The sequence below is a fragment of the Sebastes umbrosus genome, chromosome 20 (genome assembly GCF_015220745.1).
Source record: "Sebastes umbrosus isolate fSebUmb1 chromosome 20, fSebUmb1.pri, whole genome shotgun sequence".
NCBI classification, from domain to species: Eukaryota; Metazoa; Chordata; class Actinopteri; order Perciformes; family Sebastidae; genus Sebastes; species Sebastes umbrosus.
Window position 1 is genome coordinate 10426494 of NC_051288.1, and position 22664 is coordinate 10449157.

The following is a 22664-nucleotide window of genomic DNA, read 5'->3' on the forward strand; positions in this document are numbered from 1 at the left end:
CCTTGGCTGCCTTGTCGCTGGGAACCTTTGTTCTGTGAGATTAGCCTGAGTGGGCTAATGTTTCCCAGGGGAAGGGTTCAGTGGATGCACTTCCCCTCTCTGCAGGAACTCCCACGGAGCGAGGCGAGGGAGGCGGGAGATAATTAAATTTCACAGCCTGTTTGCAAAGCAGCGTTGACGCGCACACACACACACACACACACACACACACAAAGGCACACACACTCTTTTCCATCTCTTGCAATGGCTGAGATGTACAGCACAACCTTTTAACACTGAGCAATGTCTCATGTTGTTCCAGACATGAACACAACTAGATGTCCACACACACACACACACACACACACACACACACACACACAAAGTCCAGCGTCCACCACGAAAGAGATGAACGCCAGTTAAAATGGTTTGCATAACGCTGGGCACATGCAGAGGGAGGCGATGGAATAGCTGCTCCCATTAACGAAGCTATAAAACACGGTCCCACTGACAGAGGGACTTAGTTGAGCATTATATTATGATTAGCCAATGATACTAAAACTCTGGGAGAGAAATGGCAGCTCCGATGGTACAAATGGAGAGAAGGAGGGAGGTACACGGGGGCAGTAAGTACGGGTAGACAGCAATGTATGCGGGCTCTGCTGGATGTGTGTGCTGTTGTAAAAGGATGCGTAGCGTACCGAGATGATGATGAGACCCAGGTTCTGTAGGAAGAACCACCAGCGTGGAGTTGGGGTCTTGGGTGAGCGACCCCAAGACGGGCTGGAGAGAGCTGGGCAGACCTGGCGGGAAGCCGGGGCTCATTCCCACGTGGCTCAGACCTGGAATAACGATACACACATTAACACAGTCAAATGAAGGCAATATTTAAATACTCATTTTACTACTCCAAAGAGATAGTAGAGGGTAAATCCTGAGACGCATTAAAAAAAAATTGCTGGTGCTCTTCAAACATACAGTATACTGTAGAAAAGAGCAAACTTCTGGCACTTGCATTTAGGAGCAGGAGTAATGTGGAGTTTTAATGAAATGCATATATTTTATCAGTGGACTGTTTATGAAACTGGTGTTGAACCGTGGTTCTACTTCATATTACTCCTGCTCCTCCGCTTGCTCTTTTCTTGTTTGATTTATTTTGCTAGTCTCTGTAGCTCATTTATATGATGCAGTTGTTATTCAACCTATAGTCCATCAATAAAGGTTTCTACATTTACTGTTCTAAACACCACACAGGTATCTCTCAAGATAACATTTCCAAGAATAAAAGACCTCAGCATTATTATGTCACCATGGTTGAACAAAAGACAAAAAAAACAAAAGCATTCATCAATATGATGATAATCCATGTGACCTCAACAAAACGATAAAAAACATATTAAAGAGGACATATTATGCTTTTGTGCTTTTCCCCTTTCCTTTAGTGTGTTGTATAGTTTTTTGTGCATGTAAAAGGTCTGCAAAGTTACAAAGCCCAAAGTCAGAAACACTGCTCTTGAACTGCCTGAAATGCCTTGCTTTGAGTCCCGCCTTTTCTTCCGTAACATAGTGATGTCACCAATTAACACATTTGCATGATACCTGTCTAGCGGCTAGTTTGGCACACCCTTAAACAAAGCTAGTTAGAGCAGAGCTGGAGCGGAGTCCGAAGAGTTTGGTTCGGTTGACCAATCACAACAGAGTGGGCCAGCAGACCAATCAGAGCAAACCTGGGCGGAGCTCAAACAGAGCATTTCAGACAGAAGGTGAAAAGAGGTGCTGCAGCACAGCTGGTATGAGAAAGTAAAGCGTTTTTTGAACATGAAAGCATGTAAACATGTTCTAGTAGAAACCCAAAATATGCATAATAGGTCCCCTTTAATATTAAAATAAAGAGCATTAAATGTGCCGACCATGTTCTATGTATGAAGTAAAACCGTGCTCACTGGCTGTAAAAACACTCTACTCACTGTATGAATGCCCCATCCAGAGGGAGGGACTTCCTGTCCTTTGCATCCAGTGGTGGTGAGCCGGATGAGCGTGTGCAGCGGGGTCCGCCCCTAACCTGCTGGCCCCTCCGGGAACCAAGAGGTGAGAGGTCAGGTCGCCGTGGCAACTACTAGATGGGTGGATCCTGGCGAACTCCACGCGATCCTTGTTTTCCCTGTCGTGGCGATAGGCGGGGTGAACTTTGTCATTATCTTGATTATCCCTCTCATTGTCGCCACCATCATCATCATCACCACCATCATTATGATCATTATCTTCATCCTTGTCATCTTCATTACCACTACTGCCATTATAATCATCAAGAAAAGGAAATGTGACGGCAACAGGAACAGCCATCATCTTGTGCCCGGTCTATGAGTTCTCATTATATGTTTTCTTCCCTTAATATGACTACATAATAAGAGCCTGATACTTCAGAGACATCCGTATTAGTCCCTGTAACATTAATGCACCACATCTCATCTTAGAGAGAAAGAGAGAGAGAGAGAGGGGAGGAGAGAGAGAGAGAGTGAGGGGGTACAGAAATACCACATCAAAGGGTGAGAAGAGTAAATGGAGTGAGGGGATGAGAGAAAAGAGAACCAGAGGCTCGGACTGGGAGAGAGAGAGAGAAGCCGAGAGAATAAAAGAACCGAAGCTTATCAGATGGGAGGAAAAATGAATAGATGCTACCGTGTGCATGTGTGTGTGTGTCTATGGTGTTTGTGAATTTAAGTGTACCTGATGATCATTTCTCTGTCTCTGTCCAGGTGATGAAGGCTGATCTGGTCCTCTGTCATCCTCTTCCTCTCCTCTGCTTCCCGACCGAGAGGATACACGGGGCGCGACACTCCTGAGTTTTCATCGAAAATATGATCAATCAAACTATATTTAGATGACAATGTTTCCAACACGCATACGTCTGAAAGCTCAAAGCGCTGAGGACATTCTGGTTCTTCATAATGGAGGATACTTGTACACATAATGTGATGTTCATCGTACCTTTTTCTTGCATACCTACGAACCTTGAATATGTATTACTATGACAAAAAGTGATGTTCTCCCTGAACGTGCAAAACGTTGAGTCTACATAGAAGCTGTTTGCAAGGTCTGACATGCTTAAAGCTTCTCTGCAAAGTTGCCTTAGTTTGGCCAGATAATCACAGAAATAAGTCCCCATTAAAAAAAGGACCAAGAAATGTGAGATACTGTACAACACCAATAGCTGTGCTCAAGTGTTTAATCGTGGATTTTTCCCTTAATGTAGCCTAGAGCACAGAAATAGCATTAATTGACTTTCAATGCAAGGAGCATTAATGATGTCTGACCTTTCATGCTGGGCAGCACCCTGCCCTGTCTGCTGTGTCCGGGGGTGTTGTCTGGGGAACGATGGGGGGGCCTGGCTACCGCGACCGCAATACCCACCGGAGGCTGTCGCACCTCCCCCTCACCTGCCTCCCCGGCCTCTTTCCCGCCTCGGTCCCCCCTCTCTCCCTCGTTAGCGGAGCCTCTGCGAGGAGGTAGCGCTTGTTTGGGAGGGTCTTGCAAGGAGGTGTTGCTTTTGGCTGCCCCTCTGTCCCCCTTCTCTGATCTCTCTCCGCCCTGCTTGAGGCAGCCCAGACCTCCGAAGGGGCCCCGCTGTGGCAGCAGCAGAGGCTGCTGGGAGCTGTAGTTCATTAGGTTCTTCATGGCACTGCCCTCGCCCTCAGCGGTGGTGTGGGATGAGGAGCGGGATAGAGGTGGAGGTGGTTGAGAATGGGGCTGGTTGTGGTCGCCGTTTGGAGCTCTGGTGCTGAGCCCTCTTACTTCACCGTTACCGACTGATGCATGATGGGAGCCTTTTCTCTGGTCCTCTTGGTAACCCCCTCGAGCCCCCCAGGAAGGTGCTGTCTGGCCTCCGTCTCTTCCCCTCTCTTCTGTACTCGCTCCGTGGCTGCTGTGCTGCTGGTGCCGTATCCTCGCAACCTTTTGTCCCTCCCTCTGAGATGTTGCCCCCGACCCCACCCTCCCGTCAGGATGAGGACCCGAGTGGGAACAGTCCCTGAAGGGAGGAGTGCCGGTGTCGGCGCCATTCTTGGGTGCGCCCTGTCCAGCACCAGGGTGTGTCCCCTGAGCCTCTAGTGGGAGCGAGGGCCGGTAAACATCGTCCACGACCTCTACGTCTCTGAAGGAGGAAGATCTGTCCAGGCTGCAGGAAACGCAGCTCAGACTGAGAGCTCACATTGGAGCTGGGTTTATGGAAGTGCTGCGTCTGGTGGCTCCAGTCAGGAGGCTTGTCGGCTTTGCCGTATCCCAGCTGCTGCTGGTGTGGCTGGGATTTGTCCTTCTTTTGGCAACTACTAAGTCGGCTGAGGTGATGATGAGAGGGACTTTCATAAGATCCTTCTCCGCTCTTGTCGTCTGACTTTCTCCCACCTCCTCCTGCTCCACGACAGTCAGTGGCTGCCAGGTCTCCCAGTGGCCCAACTGAGGGCACGTACGTTGGGCCGATTACTTTCGCCTCCCTGCCCGACCCTCCGGGGGTGGACGCTGGATCTTTGGAGGGTGTCAGTGTAAGAGGGGCTGGGGGACAGTAGAACTCCGGATGAGGATGGTGATGTGCATGGTGTAGCCACCCTCCTGCCACTGTGGAGCCCATGTGCAAAGCATGAGGAGGAGGTGGTGGAGGGGGAGGAGGAGGCATGGAGTAGGATGCCACAGAGTGGGGGTTTGGAGGTGCCAACATGGCTGTTGCTGCAGCTGCACCTCTTCTCATACATTCATTGGAAGAAGCTGAGGATTCACTGATCCTCATCTCCCCATTTATGGGTCCGTCCTTTGAGCACCGCCTGCCTCCTCCAGACGGAGGTCTACCAACCCCACCGCCACTGCAGCTGCTCAGCGCTCCCCCCTTTCCTCCAGAGCCAGTCTCTGCTATCGAACCGCTGGACAGTTTACAGGCGCTCATATGTTTTGTCTCCTGACTGCCCGAGTCGCCGTCTCTGTACTCCTTGTGTCGCTCCAGAGAGTGTCTGTGGTCCTCCTCCCTGCCCTGCGGTGCAAGGTGAGGAAGTAGGGCGTGGTGAGGGTGGGGGTAAGCTTGGTGGTGGTGGCCGGACGGAGCGACGGCAGGGTTCGTCTGATGTGGATGGTGATGATGATGCTGTTTTTCTTTGCTCTCCTGGTGCCGCTCTTTGCTGCTCGATCGCTCCTTCGCCTTTGACACGGACGAAACTCCTTTCTCGCCCACGTCCTTGGTGCTCTTCCCACCTCCTCCTCCCCCGGTGTCCGTCTCTCTGCTGCAGGAGCCGAGCGGGTGGCCCGGGGCAGCCCTGGACAACGGAGGAAGGCTGTGACTGGTGGAGAGCAGAGGGGGCTGGGGAGGAAGACCTCTTAGGTAGAAGTGATCTGGGGAGAGAGGAGAAGAATTTAAATCACTGAAGATGAAGGATTCTAGAAATCTAGAGAGAGAGAAGTGGCTGTTAAAACATTGCTTTTCACACAGCTGATTTAAAATGTGTTTCGTTGGTATGTGGAGAAAAGGGAATGAGAAGTTGCCAACTTGGAAAACTAGACCCCGAGTCGCCAGCTGTTCTTGCTCCCGTGGTGAGTGCTGATGAAGCAGTTTTGAGGGAAGTATAAAGCAATTTTTTTCACTCTGTCACATTCACACACCAACACCTACCTTTCTGAGTTTCATAGAAGCGGTGCTGTCCGTAGAGACCGTTGCTATGGTGATCCAGGGGACTCATGGGGAGAAAGGGAGAAGCAAGACTTCCTGAATAGCTGGGGTACCCTGTCAGAGGGAGGGAGAGGCAGAAAGAATTGATGTCTATCCGCAGCGTTGACATTCAGCAGCCCTCTAAACAAACAGTTTATCTCGACAATCTATCATGAAATGGGGCCATTTTTGGAGAAAAAAACACAGGAAAAAAAAATATGGCCAGTTAGTGCTACTTTCGCCATAAATGCACTTTTTGCACAAACACGCCACATGAGTTGACATTATTTACAGTGGACAAAGTGGTGACAAAAACCACAGCAGACAGCTACTGCCAAGTGTTTGCAGCATTTAACTGGATGGAATTTGCTCTTCTACAAAACACATTTTTTCCCAAACCAAAGACAAATAGTGTGAAGCATCACAACCCCCCCCCCCTCCTTAACACACACACACACAATCCTCCCAGGAGGTCACTGGGAGGTGAATGGTCGTTCCACTCTGTTCCTCGTCTTCAAGGACGTTGAACTGTATCGTACGATAGAGGAGGTCTTGGTGGTTTTGTTGGTGGGGGCGGATTGGTGTAGGGATGGGTGAGGGTCGGTGTGTGTGTGGGGTTGTCGTGGTGGTTGAGGAGGGGGGGGGGGGGGGTGTTATTAGGGGGAAAAAACAGCAAATTCACCACAGGCCCACGCACAAACACAAGTACACAAACACACACACAGGAGGCACACAACTCCACATTATGGGGCCAAAAGGCTTGGATTGTGTGTGTGTGTGTGTGTGTGTGTGTGCGTGCGTGTGTGTGTGTGTGTGTGTGTGTGTGTGTGTGTGTGTTCTCCAGCAGCTGGTTTCATGCCCCACAGAGTGTCCTTGCCGGCCCGTTAATTGGCAGCCGTTAAAAGTTTAACGGTGGTGGCCAAAGTAAACAGCACTCCATAAAAACTCATCCTACGCATTCCACAGTCGCACTGCAAAACCACCGACACCCCCTCACTGCTCCCAGCATGTGTGTGTGCCACTCAGTGTGTTCATGCTGCAATGTAAATGCGTGACTGTGTACACTCCACTGTGTGTGTGTGTGTGTGTGTGTGTGTGTGTGTGTGATTACTCTGACTGGTTAACAACCAGTGAATCTAAATGGCGACAATTAGCCAAAAGGCTCTATCAGCCATCTAAAGCCAATCCCCCGGGTAATGATGAGTGATAAAACTCAGGAGGGAGGGAGGGAGGGAGGGAGGGAAGGAGGGAGAGGGGAGATGAGAAAGAAGAGGGGAACAAAGACGGCAGAGGGACACGGTGGGAAAAAAATAAAGGAGGGGGAGGAAGAAAGGAAAGGAGGGAAGGAAGGGAAGAAGGAGGTTAGTGATTGAACGAGCGATGTAAAGACAGTAAAAGTAAAAAAGAGACACCAGAAGAACAGGGCTGTCAATATGAAAAGCCCCCAATCTGGTGCTGCTGCGAGGCGTATGGAGAGGGGAGTGTGTGTGTGTGTTGCGGAGGTTGTGTGTGTATGTGTGTGTGAGGGGGGGGGGATGGAAGATGAAGGAGGAAGTGAAAGGGAAGTGGAGAGCTTTGAGATGGCTGAGATGAGAGGAAAGAGGAAAGGGAGGTAAGGAGAGGAGCGAGAGCACATGAGAGAGGGGACAAAAAACAAGGACAGGTGTGGAAGACGGAGAGGATAGGTGTGTGTGTGTGTGTGTGTGTGTGTGTGTGTGTGTGTGTGTGTGTGTGTGAGGGGATATGTGCTGTTTTTCAAACAACTGTGCATTTCTTCGTGAATATGTCTCATCTGTGACTGTGTGTGTGTGTGTGTGTGTGTGTGTGTGTGAGTGTGTGTGTGTGTGTGTATCGGCCAGGTTTCTTCTCTCTGCGCTGGCTACGCTCCACTCTGGACCGTGGCCAGCTGGCAGACCGCCTACCGGAGCTCCCTGGCTTGAATTCTTAAAAACAATCATTTGTAGTGTGCGTGTGCGCGTTCGTGCACGAGTGTGTGTGTGCGCAGACATCAAAGCCGAGCCACACAGACACAAAATCCGTCTGATAGGCTCACACACTCTCCCACCACACACACACACACACACATTCTTGCTCTCTATTCACCGCCGCTGCTCTCTCCTCTCTCTCTCGCGTTCACGCCGAAGTCCTGCCTCCGACTCTTTCTATGAATCTGATTTAAGACGAGTCACTCCGGGCGACATTAGGCGCTCATTTTCGGGGGCTTAACTGTTGCTATTTATCGCTCGACGAGCCGCAAATGAGGCAGTTGTACAAACAAAACTCTTGTCTCCTTTCGAGCTTTAAAGCCGCATCAGGAGAGATTTCTGTGTAAGAAAAAAAACACGGCTCTTATGAGTTTCATCTTATGAGCTTAAATCACAAATTTGGGGCCGCAGAGAAGTGGAGAAGTGTGTTCGCCTTATTTGCTCACATTAAATTCTGGTGTGTACACTTCTTCGGCAACAGGATGTAACACATTAAGACTTATAGGAGGGGAATAAAAAAAAAACTGTCTCATAAACAGTAGCGTCCTCCAGAAAAAGTTGGACTTTTGCTCCTCTGGTATAAAGCAGTTAAAAGTGGTATGATGATACAAGAAATGAGCTCTAAATCAGTGGAATTTGCATCTGCAAACTGTGGCAACTGGTGGAAAAGTGACAGGGAGACAATTTAATTCATTCATGTTGTAAAATAAGTAAGAAGAGTCCTTTTTCATAGCAGATATTTCAGCATGTCATAGCAGGAAAAGCACAGGTGAAACTAATAACATCAACGATGGCTCCATGTTAGTGTACCAGGATGCTGAGTCACCTGAAAGGAATGCAGTCGTTATTAATGTTAATGGGTCGTAGCCAGAAGAAGGGAACCTACAAGTTGGGGAAACTTTCGCGAGATGGGCAAATAGTTAAGAGAAGGATAGGTCTTGTGAGAGTTTTTGCAAGTGTTTTGCAGCTCTCAGATCAGATTTTGCAGTTTGCGGGTTCTAGACATGACCATGTTATTGATTACACCCGTGCTTTTCCTGCTATGACATGTCAAAGTGCAGCGGTAAGAGAACTGGTTAAAGAGCTTCACTTCTTATGATGAAAGCTGGCTGGTTTCCTTTTAATTCTTTTGTGACAATGTTTGGAGATGTCAAATATTGTCCCGAGGTGACACCACTGGGTGTTAACGTGAAATTCGGATTCTGACCGTTTTTCGACGTTAGTTGAGAAACACAGCCTGTGGCGGAAGCTGTCTTTCTGTTGAAGCCTATTTTTGGAGGTTATCTGTTTAGACCCATCTCGCTGTCAAAAGAGAAATCCTCTTACACACACACACACACACACACACCCCCAAACACATACCTGAAAGCGACAGATAACTAAGTCAAGCTTCACTCTTTGACCACAAACGGTTAACAGCCGAAAGAGGACATGTTGCGTGTGGATGCGCACATTTTTTTGGGTGCGTGTGTGTGTGTGTCTATGATCAGGAAGGGGGGCCGTTGGAGGTCGGTTAGCCCAGAAGGGGCCCTGAGGGTGGGGCTGCGGTCGCAGGGGGAGGGGGGATGTGAAGAGGGAGAGGATGGTGGAAATGGGGGTAAGTTTCAGTCTGTGTGTCTATGTGTGCGTGTGTGTGTGTGTGTGTGTGTGTGTGTGTTCGCTCATGAAACTTAAAACTCACCCCTAGAAGAGAGCGGGGGGCTGAGAGATGATTGAGTGAAAGGAGGGGGGAGTGAATGTACGGAGCCCTGAAGTGTATTGTGAATTACTGCCGATTATGATGTTATTTCTATACTGCACGAAAAGTGTGTGTACGTGTGTGTTTGTTTGTGTGTTTATGTGGCAAGAAGGAAGAGGAAGGCTTTGGTCGTGCACCATTTTTTGAAAGCGTTACGGTGCTCGAGCTCCAAACTAGAAAACCGCCACAAACACAAAGCCACATGCTTGCTGACATACAGAGCCAGAGGAGAGTTGTGTGTGTGTGTGTGTGTGTGTGTGTGTGTGTGTGTTTCTATAAGTAGCATCATCTGAGGCGTCACTGCTGCGCGTGTTTGGCCTCAGCTCAGTGTTGGTTAAACCACTTAATGGCTCCATCTCGATCTAATCCCAAACCAAGACCCTGGATTAACCAAAGAACCCAAGCAGCTCTGGGCTGCCTCCTGCATGTGTGTGTGTGAGTGTGTGTGTGTGTGTGTGTGTGTGTGTGTGTCTTACCTTCATGTGAATGGGGGAACCAGATAGGGGAAGCGCTCGAATGGGGTCCAGGCCTGTAGGAGGGGGATGAGGGGGAGGCGGCAGGTCCCGAGGGGTGAGGAGGGTGGGAGGGCGGCGACCCCAGACTGCTGGCCAGGAAGGAACCCATGAAGGAAGCACCTGAGAGACACAGAGGCCGGAGGTTAGAGAGGTGCTCGCTGATAAACTGTGACTCTAGCAAGAAGGCGGGGGGGCCAATGAGCAAGAAACACCACAGAAGAAGTATTGAGAAGGTCTTAAGTATGTCTGTTTAACTTAGAAAAGAGTACATGTGCAGTCAATTGTCCTAAAAAAAGGAAATATTATGAGAGGATTTCATGCTTTCTACATATCTTCGTTTTTCCACACGTATTTGTAATAATCTATAATAATAATATGTTTTAGATGTAAACATTTCAGGACCAAGAACTCAGCAGGAGTTTGAGGCTGGATTTTTCTCCTGTTAGCAGGTAAAACGTCAGACACGGCAGACACGGCAGGTCTGGATGGTATTACTATTACTGAGTAGCACTGTAAAAAATGAAATTTCATGACCTGCCCTAGAGAAATTAATCCCTCCGAGCTACATTCACACTGCAGCTCCAAGTGTCCCAATTCTGATCATTTCATTCTCCTCACATGTGACACACATATCAGATTTTTTCTTTTAAAATTATGATCAGGAAAAAGCTTCAAGGTGACTTTTTTTTGTTATAAACTGGGGCCTAAGACACGTGACATACTGTGTATGAATAGTCCCTGCTGATGATTTTCACCTGAGTCTGTTGGTCACAGTCTGTCAGCATGAGAGCTGCAACGATTAATAGATTAGTTGTCAACTATTAAATCAATTGCCAACTTTTTTGATAATTGATTAATCGGTTTGAGTATTTGTTTTAAGAAAACAAAAAGTCAAAATTCTCTGATTCCAGCTTCTTAAATGTGAATATTTTCTGGTTTCTTTACTCCTCTATGACAGTAAACTGAATATCTTTGAGTTGTGGACAAAACAAGACATTTGAGGACGTTGTCTTAAGCTTTGGGAAACACTGATCGACATTTTTTCACCATTTTCTGACATTTTATAGACCAAATAACTTATCAATGGACAATGAAATGTTGAAAACAATCATTAATTGCACTTCTTCAAATGGCTCTAATGTACTGGAGTTACAGAGGAAACTTAAAACGGGGTTACAAAACTTGAAGTGTAGGGTGTCTCACTTATAAATTCTGTTTCGGTGGAGATATTCTAGGGCCTATTTGGTAAAGATTGCTTTAATTGTCAAGTCCCTCGAGCTGCATTCAGATCCACTTTAGCCTTGTATGAAAAAATGCAATGAATGAGGCCAGTCCGTTGACGCATTGGGGGTGCCAACAATAGGGGGCTCTAGCAAAAAAGCAAGCAGGGTTGTCTGGCAAAAAAAGTTAGATTACAACACGATGTCATCTGTCAAGATGCTGCAGTGGCCAATCAAATATGTGGAATCGCACAGTCTTGGTAGATTACTTTGTAACATGAATGATGAAAGATAAAATGATTGCCGCTGTGATAACTTTCCAGAGTTGTACACCACATCTGAAAAACTGGAATTATGCTTCTCCCAAGATACATGTTAAAGAGGACCTATTATGGGAATTTTCAGGTTCATACTTGTATTTTAGGTTTCTACTAGAACATGTTTACATGCTTTCTCAAACTGTCTGTCTGAATATACCTGTATTCAACCTCTCTTTGAAATGCTCTGTTTTAGCGCCTGTTTCTTTAAGACCCTCCCGAAAAAGCGCAGTCTGCTCTGATTGGTCAGCGTTTTCTGGGTGTCCGTATCTGCTCTGTCGCCATCTTCTCAGTGTCACTGCAGCCGGAGACTAACTGTGTGTGTCAACTACACGCAGTTTAGCAGTACTTCTACTTGTGACTGTACAGCTGTGACATCACAACCTTACGGAAGTCCTGACGGCTCCTTTAAAGGAACAGTTTCTGAGTACAGGCTGTGAGTATTTCTCCGTGGATTGAGCGTTTTGATATTTTCACAGTATTTATATAGCACCTGCTTTATAATAAAAAATAAAGACATGGAAATCTCACTTTCTGCAATATAGGACCTTTAACGTCTTTGCGAACCTACACACAGAAGTTTGCAGAGGCTCTCAGAGGAGCCAAATGTCAACAACTCGTATTGCGGACTTGCGCATCAAGCACACAAAGACAAAAAAGTAAACCTCAGAAGTTGTACAATGTCCCAGCGCAACTGTTTGCAGCACATTAACCACATAGACTTTCTGGTTTCAACGTTACTGACAAAGCGAGTTGTAATGCCAAGCTTCCCAACAGATGCTACATCCTGGTTTTCTATAACCTGTGATCAGTGCGAATGACAATTAGACACAACAATGAACAATGGAAACTTGAAACCAGTAGCGTAGTTCCAAATATAAAAGCATTTTTTGTTGATTCTCCGCATACTCATCTCTTCACTTAAATCTGCGTAAAGATCATATTCAAAAACATCACATGGGGGACGCAGGTTGGATCTAAGGGGGAAAAACCTAATTCCACTTCTCAGACGGGACAAAGATCAGATGTTCAATCTCATCCTGTTACAGTTTGAGCAAACTGGGCGAACAGGCTCAGCTCAGTTTGGCTCCGTTTGAATGTATTTCCACTTATCAGCATGCTCTCATTTAGTGGAACAACCTGAACAGTTGTAGGGGAAGGAGGAAACAAATCCATGGGGAATCAGGTAATTAGTCACTGGATGGAGAGACAGAGAGAGAGAGAGAGAGAGAGAGAGAGAGAGAGAAAGAGAGGTGGTGGGTTGGGTCGTTACCCATAAACGCTGCCTCGCATCAGAGACAATTACCACAACCACAACAGTCCGCATCGGCGTCTCACACACACACACACACACACACACACACACACACACACGTGCACACACACACACACACACACACACACAGTACCCTCACCTCAACCACGACCCGACGCCCTAACAACCACAACCACAAGTGCCTTCAACTGTCTGCCAATCTGTCTCTCTCACACACACACACACACACACACACACACACATTAGAGAGAGGGCACGGGATGAATCAAGAAGGAGACGGAGCAGCGGCGTGTATTAGGAGACAAATCAGAAAGAGGTGTGTGTGTGTGTGTCTATTTATACAGCTGGATCTGAAGCACACGAAACACACACAGATGAAGACAATTTAAAAGCAGAAATCCCTCCATCTTTTTTTGCACTTTCACTCTCTGTAGTCATAATACATTTGGAGGAAGAAGAAACTTTCCCCTTCTAGACATTTATTTTCTCTCTTTCTGTCTCTCTTTCGTCCTCTCACTCACCCTCTCTCTCTCAGACAGGATATTTTTACAGTGTTTTTTTCTCTTTTTTTTTTTTCTCCAAATCTTTTCTTGTACAACTGTAGATCAGCGGCCTTTCAGCCAGTCATAATAAAACACAGCTCATGTAAAGACTCGGGCTGGTTTCACAAGGCCCCCCCTGGCAGAGCAGACTCTCACACACACACATACACCCACACACAGCCGTGTACTTCTATCTTTGTGAGGACACTCATTGACATAATGCATTCCCTAGCCCCTTACACTAACCTTAACCATCACAGATAAATGCCTGACCCCAACCCTTACACTAAGCCTAACCTAAACCTAATTATAACCTGGACCTTAAAACCAAGTTTGAACCCTCACACAGGCCTTTGAAGGTCCGTCCCAAAGAGAGGACTGTCCAAAATGTCCTCACTTTCCAAAAAATGTCCTCACTCTGAAGGTCTAAAACTCAAATTGGTCCTCACAAAGATAGTTGTACAAGAACACACACACACACACACACACACACACACACACACACACGTCAAATAGAGACACACGCTGCTCACTATATAGGGCTGTGTATTGGCAAGAATCTGGCGATACGATACGCATCATGATGCAGGGGTTCAATTCAATATATTGCGAAGAACACACCGGCATACAGTATATATAAAATCTGAATTAAAAAAAAAATTAGCTGTGCAACCTTACGCCACTTCCTGTCTCAGTTTACGTTGTTACGTTGGAGTGGAAGAGTCAATCAGCTGAAGATTGATTACAACACTAGTGGTCGGGGTTTAAACACAACATAAAATGAACCGCTTTTGAGAATCGATACAGTATCACAAAACATAATATATCACGATACTCAAGTGTATCGATGTTTTCTTACACCCCTACTGCTCACTGTACCTCATCTACTAAAACAGACATTAGAAGAGAAAGACAGTTTCCAGTTGATCAGCCATGCATTTTTTGAAATTACATGAGGCATCTTGAAGTGTCTCCAAGGGCCATAAAAAGTTAACTCATATTAAAAGAAGACATTAAAAAAATTAGTCACACTGATTTCAAACAGTGGTGATATTGATAAGTAAGTTTAGTGGCGTAAATACTCGGCATTCCTCGTTCACTTTCTTCCCACAGCTGTTCTTTAATCTCTCCACCCTTCTCCCCCTCCATTTCCCCATCTTTTTTCCATTTACTCATCTCCTTCCCTTTCCTCCTCTTTTCCCCTCTTTCCTGTCACCTCCCTCCCTCCTTCTCCACCTCTGTCTGTTTTCTGTTTTTGCGAGTTGAGGAGAAAATCACATTTTGCCCGTTCCCTCTGGCCTGCTGATATGGAAAATCATCTCGGAGGCCAGCCACTAACGTAAACCTTATTTCTGTCACCGTATTTTTTTTCCCCTCCTCCCTTTTTCTTTTCTTCCTGCCCTCTGTTTCCGCCTTTGTTTTTTATCCTGATCCGCACATTCCCTTTCCATCTGTCACCGCTGCATCCTCCCGTAGCTTCCCGTAGCTCTGAGCACAAATGAAGCTTATGGGTAAATTCAGTTCAGGAAGACTAGGGGTGCAATCTCATTCATTCTCATTTATTCTGGGTCTCTCTCTTATGGGCTATTACTATGTCAGCTGATTATGGGCGTCTCTCTTTTCAGTGACCAATCAGATCTCGCCATATCTCCCTAAACCAATCACATCGTTGCTGTCAAAAGTTTAAAAAACGTTCTCCTCTATGCTGTTTTCAGTGTCAGTATCAGCACAAACTGATGCGACCCTTCACCATCACATCACCTCCAGATTCATCCAATCAGAGCAATCCTGCTCCACTTCATTCATCGGATCTGCATCAATCTTTTCACTACCACCATCACCAGTGTCTAGACCCGGGGGGAATAATCCTAAATCCAACTACGGCATCACTTCCCCCTTATTATGTCACATTGGGTCTAAATCGCCAAAGACTGTTACTAGTAATAAATCACCATTCAATTCATACGAGCCTCTTCTGATTGAAATATTAGCCACAACACATGAGATACATCGGAGGAATAGCGAGCGAGATAAAACATAACAAACATTACACAAGCTCTACTCATCAGTGGGTTTTGATTTTCTGATCAACCGCAGATCTATGTCAAAAAATTCAACTATGACCCAAGTGGCATCGTGATTACACGCAGCTTATTACTATACGTGCGTATGTTATTTACCATAAATACAAGCTGCCGACTGAGAAAGCAGCCCCATTCAGTCTCCGCAGTGGTAATTAAAGTAGAAAAATGTGTTCGTATGCCTCCCATTTTTTCCCAGTTGGCATCATGACTTGGAAAAGTGTGTCAACACACAGGCAGCGAATCCTCCGATGTTGACAATCCAAGGTAATAAGAATCCGACTTATGAGTTTCTATTCATACTAATACAGTCAGCTGTGCTTACAGTGAGCAAAATCTGCTTTAGTTTATTTATGATTGACTGTAAAGTGATTTGCTGAGGGGAAAATCCACTCAAAAACACTTAAACACTGTTTTATAAAAAAAAAAAAAAAAAAAAAAAACGTGCTGGAAACATGCCTTGCTTTTCTGGGCAGGTTTTTGCTGCTTGGCATATTTTTGGTATTCTCATGGATAACGGGGCCAAACATAAATTTTGGGATGTCGTTATATTTCCAGCGCAGCCACAATGGAGTTTGATAGCAGCGAAGTCTGGAGATTGAACAGTATAAACGTCAGGATTTGGTGTCAGTGCTTCAGCGCTTCAGAGACGCCATTTTACACTGATGTTTAACAGCCATACAGGGAGAGAAATCTACCTACAAAAGGCAAAGAAAATACTAAATTCTCCACAGAAAGTAGCTTTTTAACTGGAAAAGCTGTCACACCATTGCTGCTATGAAAAGTTGATTGAAATAACACCTATGATAGTGTGGGAATATTTCACGGGTGGAATTTTTATTTAACCCCAAAGGATAAAAGTTGCTTAAAGAAGTATTTCTTCACGAGAGCACTCATGTTTTCACACCTTTAAGGCACACTATGACAGTTTTAATCAAGGATGAATCCGCTCAAAAACGCTCGGCAGTCATGTTTAGAAAGAGTAACACTGTGAACGCTTTCATGCAAAAAATCCAAAGAAAGTGTCTCACGATGAAAAGCACCCAAAAAAACGTCAAGGTTATGTTCTCATTCTTGGATTAGAACAGATCTGCTCTTGCATTTTATTAAACCAACTCATATACAGTACATGCGGTATGTTGCACGAGTCAAAGTGAAACAAAAAAATGACCCTGCACCCTCTTTTGTGCGTTTTGTCTCAGCAGCTGCTGAAGAGTGCTCGATGAAATCTACGGTGAAACAAAAACAGCCAGACAACAGATAACGGGCCAGACCGTCCCAAGGTTTCTTTTCACTGTTCTGAAAGGGAGAAAGGGAGGATGAGGAGGAGGATGAAGGAGCAAACAGGAAAGGAGAAAAGGAAAGACACCAGAAAGGAGATAGGGGAGAAAGAAAGCAAACACAGATAAAGTAATGGAGTGATATTCTTCGCTGTAGCTCTGTGAATGGACTGCTGCTGATCAATACACACACACACACACACACACACACACACACACCTGGAAGGATGACGAGTTAAATCGATCGGCATCCGATTGAAGATCAATATCCTCTCGTGCTCTATTGTCACATTTGCCAATTAACAAAAGCCTCTGTCCACACACTGATATACTGAACTCTCTCGCACACACACACGCGCTCACACACACATTTTCTTGACTCTGCCACCGGTGGCGACTACTGAGAGAGCTGGAGAGCCCGACAGTACAGTCTCAGTGTGTGTGTGTGTGTGTGTGTGTGTGTGTCAGAGGTTCTGACTCTCGTTAGCTTGGCTGTTACGCTTATTGCCGTACACTTGGCAACCTCTCGTCAGTCCGACCCTTTCATAAGCCTCCAACCACCAAGGGCCCTGGCACTGAGCCTTCAATCTGTGTGTGTGTGTCTGAGTGTGTGTGTGTGTGTGTGTCTGTGCGTGTGTGTGTGTGTGTGTGTGTGTGTGTGTCTGTGTGCGTGTGTGTGTGTGTGTGTGTGTGTGTGTGTGCGTGTGTTGGTGTGTGTGTGTGTGTGTGTATTTAGGGGCAGGAGTCAAGCCAGACCTTTCTGATCTGTTTTGACACCACGGAATTGCACAAGTGACAGGGCTACTCAAACAAGGCGGTTGTGGAAGGCGCTCACACACACACACACACACACACACACACACACACACACACACACACACACACACACAAAGGTCCGTAAAAGCATTATGGCACTGGGGGACACAAACACATTCAATGTGTGAGTAAGCACCCGAGCGGTGCTTACAAAGAATACGTTCAGGGGAGAAAAGGAGTTCTTTTGCTCGACTAGATCCGGATAGCATTTTTTCCTTCTGCTCTATCTTATTATTCATCAATTGACTCATTCATGTTAGAAGAGAGAGCAGGGTGTGCAAGCAAAAGCATGGCGTGTCGCCTGGGACGAGCGGCTGTACTGAATCGCATTACGGCGGGAAGAAGAGAGAGGACAGAGGAAGAGAAAGAGAGAGAGAGGAAAAGAGTGGAGGGGGAAAAAAATGAGATGAAAGAGCTACAAATGAGAGATTTCCCTGTGAGGCGCATAAATCAGCAGACTATGAACAGCACAGCTCAAAGCCTGGCTCCCAGGCTGCGGACCAGAGCTTCACCATCCACACACACATGCAGACACACACACTCCTTCTTCTATCTCTCTGCATGCACGAGACTACTGTAGTTACATCCCAATCTCGCTGCACCTACATGTGTGCGTTTACACCATCAAAAGCCAGCACGGATGCGAGGAGGCACATCATCTCCTGGCTGCGTGACGCCCGTGGAAATTACAGGAAATAAAAAGCAGGAGGAACTAAATGAAGAGGGAAGAAAACATTGCACCTTGTGCCTGAAAAGCGTTTGTGTTTTTTTTCCGTTCGGTGAAACGTGGCCCCCACGAAATGCCCCAGTAAAGCGTGAGTGAGACGGAAAATGTTCCTGCGTTTTGACCGCAGACTTTTTGGGACGCTCCACACCCACCCACCCACGGCAGGAGGAAGGGCCATATATGGTCAAGGAGAGCAGGAACTCACAACACATGAGAGAGTCTTAGGAAGCAGGAGGGAGAGGGGGGCGGTTGGAGTAAGTTTTTCCATGTTTTACCAAAGAAAACAGGGGGATTTTGGGGAATAGGGGTCATACGAGACTGGTTGTGCTGCCTGGGTCAGAATGAGACACAAATGGTACGTGCACACACTCACACACACACACACACACACTAATTAAAAGCATAAGGTTGCTGATATTTCAGGAAAGCCTGCGGTGAGACCCAATAATGCAATTCCGTCTAACTGCTGTGTGTATGTGTGTGTATAGGGATGTGTGTGTGTGTGTGTGTGTGTGTGTGATGGCAACCCCCCAACCATAACCCCCACAGTTGCTTTGCCGCTCTGGTAAACAGTGAGGAAGCCTGTTCTGGGAGTTCTGGTCGTCCTCCAGTCCGACATGCCTGTGCCACGCCCCTGTGGTCCATTCAGTCTGCAGCCACAGCAAACACACACTCACTCACACACACACTTACTCACACACACACTCACACACAGACTGTAATGATTTGAAGCTGCATGTGCCTGCTGCTGGATGAAATACACCGGGGAGGTCAAGACACCAGGAAGAGCACAAAGTGAGTCTAACAGAAAACATGTCACCGTGAGCGTATAGAGCAAAGTGGAGACGGAGATGAAGAGGTACACATGTGTGTCTTCATGAATCATATGATGTACTGAAGTTCAAACACGACACAAGTTCACCACTTATCAACATTTACTACTTTCTGGTTACATATTACAATCTACAGTACATTAGCACCACAATCCCTATTAAACACATGTTCTTTAGTGCTGCGTTATGTGGCCCTGTTACTTATTAACATGTATTCCTGATTATAATTATGGTTCAAGACCATGACAGTGGACGTGAACAATATGTGACGCAATGGTTCAATATTTGGCCCGAATGTGAAATAGTGTGTGCCAAGGAATGATTGTAGGAGATGAGACCAGTTTCCACAACTTCAGTTTAAATTAAATAAACTTTTAAATCAAATTAACTTTTCACCTGCTCCGCACTGGAACATTTTAAAAAGTCTTCTAAGATTTGTTTCTCAGCTACAATAACTGATAAAGATGTTTAAGTAGTAGAGCTGCCCACTCTTGGTCGGTTAGTCGACCAAACGGTCGTTTTGGTCTTAGTCAACTAAGATTTAATTAGTCGATTAGTTATTTTTCATCTCTTTTTCCTGCTGAATGACGTATTTCTAAGAGAATTATGAGCACATCTCTGATAAATAAATGATTTAAAGTGGTGCTTTTGTGTGATTCTTTGTGGAGAAACTCAGTTTTACAGCTCTGTCGATTAAATCAACTAAACAATTAGTCGACAAAATAGTATGAGTGTTAGTCGACTAAGAATTTCTTTATCATCATTTCGTATCATTTTTAAATTAGGTGATTTTCTACTAGCTACTTTATTTATGTTATTAAGTTTTTCAATGATTAATAAGTGAGTTTAATAGCACTCTGTCTGCAGAACAGGCACGTTTTAGCATCTTTCAGCTCATTGTCGCAGCTTTCTAGTCCGCAACTCACTGCTCTCATAGCGTTTCCAGACGCAGCTGGAAAAAACGCTCTAAAAACCTACTGCACCAAACGGCAGACAATGTTAGCAACAAGCTCTTGAACATAGCGGAGCATTTAGCAGCCAAATATATAAACAGGAGTTGGTGGAGACCAAAAATAGAGCTAAAAAGAAACTGAATATTTGACGAACATTCATCAAGTGGACACTATGGTTGGGTATCAGTACTCGATACCTTTAAGGTATACATTGAAATAACCAAGTAGTATCGAAACTTCTCCAGTCAAATAACACCTGCAATCGATCCTTTTGTACCCAGATATAGAAAACAATGACAATTTGTATGGTTTTTGCTCGCAGCAAATCACCTCAAGCGTTTTTTGATTCAATGTGATGTGTGATTGGCCCTCTACCGCAGCAACTACAACCCATACTGCCGGAATTGCCTGCAAAGTCTCTGAACATGGAGATGTATGAGCCGGCGGTGCGAACAACGCCAACAACGGAAACAGTGCTGACAGAGTTTTAACCTCACCAAAAAAATGGAAACCAATTGCGAAATCCACAAAGTACGTGTAACAAATACAGCAAATACTTTGTCTACACATAATTAATTGTTCAAAATGAATGAGTATGAATGAATTAAGAGGCGTTTTATACATTTGTGCAGGAAAATGTTTAAGACGAAGGCAAGTTCTTAGATTTAGGGTAAGATTTCAGGAGTCCCTGTATGTTTGCACGTTTTATAGAAGGAAATGTGAGATGAGTCATGCAGAAATTGAAGCATTTCGGTGAGAACTGACAACTTGTTTTGTGATTGTGGCCTCAGATTTGCAGCAGCGGCGCAGCGCGATCCTGCCTCAGATAAACTTAGCTCAGACTCACAGTGGAAACAAACACACCTACGCAGCAGAAGCAAAGCATGCCGGGCGGACGACAACATCCTTTAACCAGCAGAGCCAGTTGCTGAAGTGTCCTTCAGCAAGACACTGAATCCCTCCCAGCTCTGCCGCCGCCGCTGTAACTGACCCTGCAGTCTGATCCGCCTGCAGCCGAGAAAAGGTGAATATCCCTACGGGGATCAAATATCACGTTATTATTACAGTGTGCTACTTACAAGCCATCTACAGTGCTTCCTTCAATCCCACACCATGGCGGAGAGTCATATCTCAGTATCACTGGAGCAGGATGTGTGTGTGCGTCTATGTATAACTGTGTGTGAGTGTTCAACCACGCCGCTCCGTATCACCCTCCATCATCGTGAGTTGAGGGGTTGTGGTTCCTAGAGAAGCACTTTACTTAAATTAGACCCTCAACGGCTCGACATGCAGGTGTCAGCGTGTGTGTCTGCATGTGTACTGCATGTGTGTGTGTGTGGGCGTCAGACAGTCAGTGTGTTGCCAGCGTGTGTGTGTGTGTGTGAGGGGGAAGAGACTGAATAAGAGAGAAGAGCGGGATCAGCAGACAGCGAAAACGAGAGAGAGGCAACAAGGGAGCGAGAGAGAGAGGGAAGGAGTGAGCGACGGAGGGAGGTGGGGAGGGTTACGGCGAGCGAGCGAGCAGGCGAGAGAGGATGGGAGCCTGTGACAGAGCGAGAGAGTGAGACATAGAGAGAGACAGCAGGTGAGAATAACCTAGTGTGACCTTATTTCAGCATGGCTTTTCCATTCTTTATATTCCCTCATTGCTGTAATATTTACACAGGAATAAAAGATTATTGGAGAGATCCACGGAGAGGAAATAAAGACGAAGGAAAGGAAAATAAACAAGAGAAAGAATGGAGAACAGGAGGCTGGAGGAGTGGAGGAGGGGAAAAAAAGATTTCAGGGCTGCAAATAAGAATTCTTTTCATTGTCGATCACTATGCCAATTATTTTCTCGATTATTCAATGAATCATTTTGGTGTGTGAAAATTGAAAAAAATAGTGAGAGATGCCTATCACAATTTGTCAGAGGCCAAGGTGATGTCTTCAAATGTCTCGATTTCTCCAACTAACACTAAAACATTCAATTGACAATTATATTAAACAGAAAAAAGCTGAAAATCTTCACTTTTGAGAAGCTGGAACCAGCGATTGTTGGGCATTTTCGTTGTGCAAAGAAATGTCTGAAACGGCTGATTGACTATTAAAATAGTTGTATTTCATTTTCTGTCAATTGACTAATCAGCTTCAGCCCTACGCTTTCATTAAGAGGGAGAAATAAAGGGTGACATCAATTTAACACATATAAATTACGCCCAAACAAATTAAACTCTAAAACACACCTTTATTCCAGCACTCTATTTCTCCACTATAGCCAAAAAGAGAGAAACCATGAGGACGTACAGACAGACTGGCCATTGAAACATGTAGACGGAGGCGAATATAGAACTGAAACAATTAGTCAATTACTTAAGTAGTTAACTATTTTGATGATTTATTATTCATTTAAGTCATTTGTTAAAGCAAAAATGCCAAACATTTCCTAAGTCCAGTTTCTTATTTGTGAGAAACTGCTGCTTTACCGTGTCTTATGATCATAAACTTAATCTGGATTGTTGGGCAATCTGGGCTGTAAAAAGTGTTCTGCAGATTAATCAATAATGAAATTAATCGTTAGCCCTAATTCAATATTATCGTTTATTGTGTTTCAGCAGAAATATATTGCGATAATATAATAATGTCATGTTATTGTTCCACAAATGTGTAACGCACAAAAGCAGAACACGGTTAATTTCTTTTTTTTATATTGTTATATATACAATTTTGAATT

General features: G+C 45.4%; 1 protein-coding gene across 1 annotated transcript in view; it reads right to left on the reverse strand.

Annotated features, from left to right (window-relative positions):
• The window catches only part of bahcc1b (BAH domain and coiled-coil containing 1b), a 102923-nt gene that overhangs the window by 24059 nt on the left and 56200 nt on the right, over positions 1–22664 (reverse strand). Inside the window, 7 exon segments of the mRNA XM_037754376.1 lie at positions 681–821; positions 1947–2140; positions 2707–2818; positions 3294–4161; positions 4163–5352; positions 5630–5740; positions 9865–10023. Of these exon segments, the coding sequence (XP_037610304.1) occupies positions 681–821; positions 1947–2140; positions 2707–2818; positions 3294–4161; positions 4163–5352; positions 5630–5740; positions 9865–10023 (2775 nt within the window).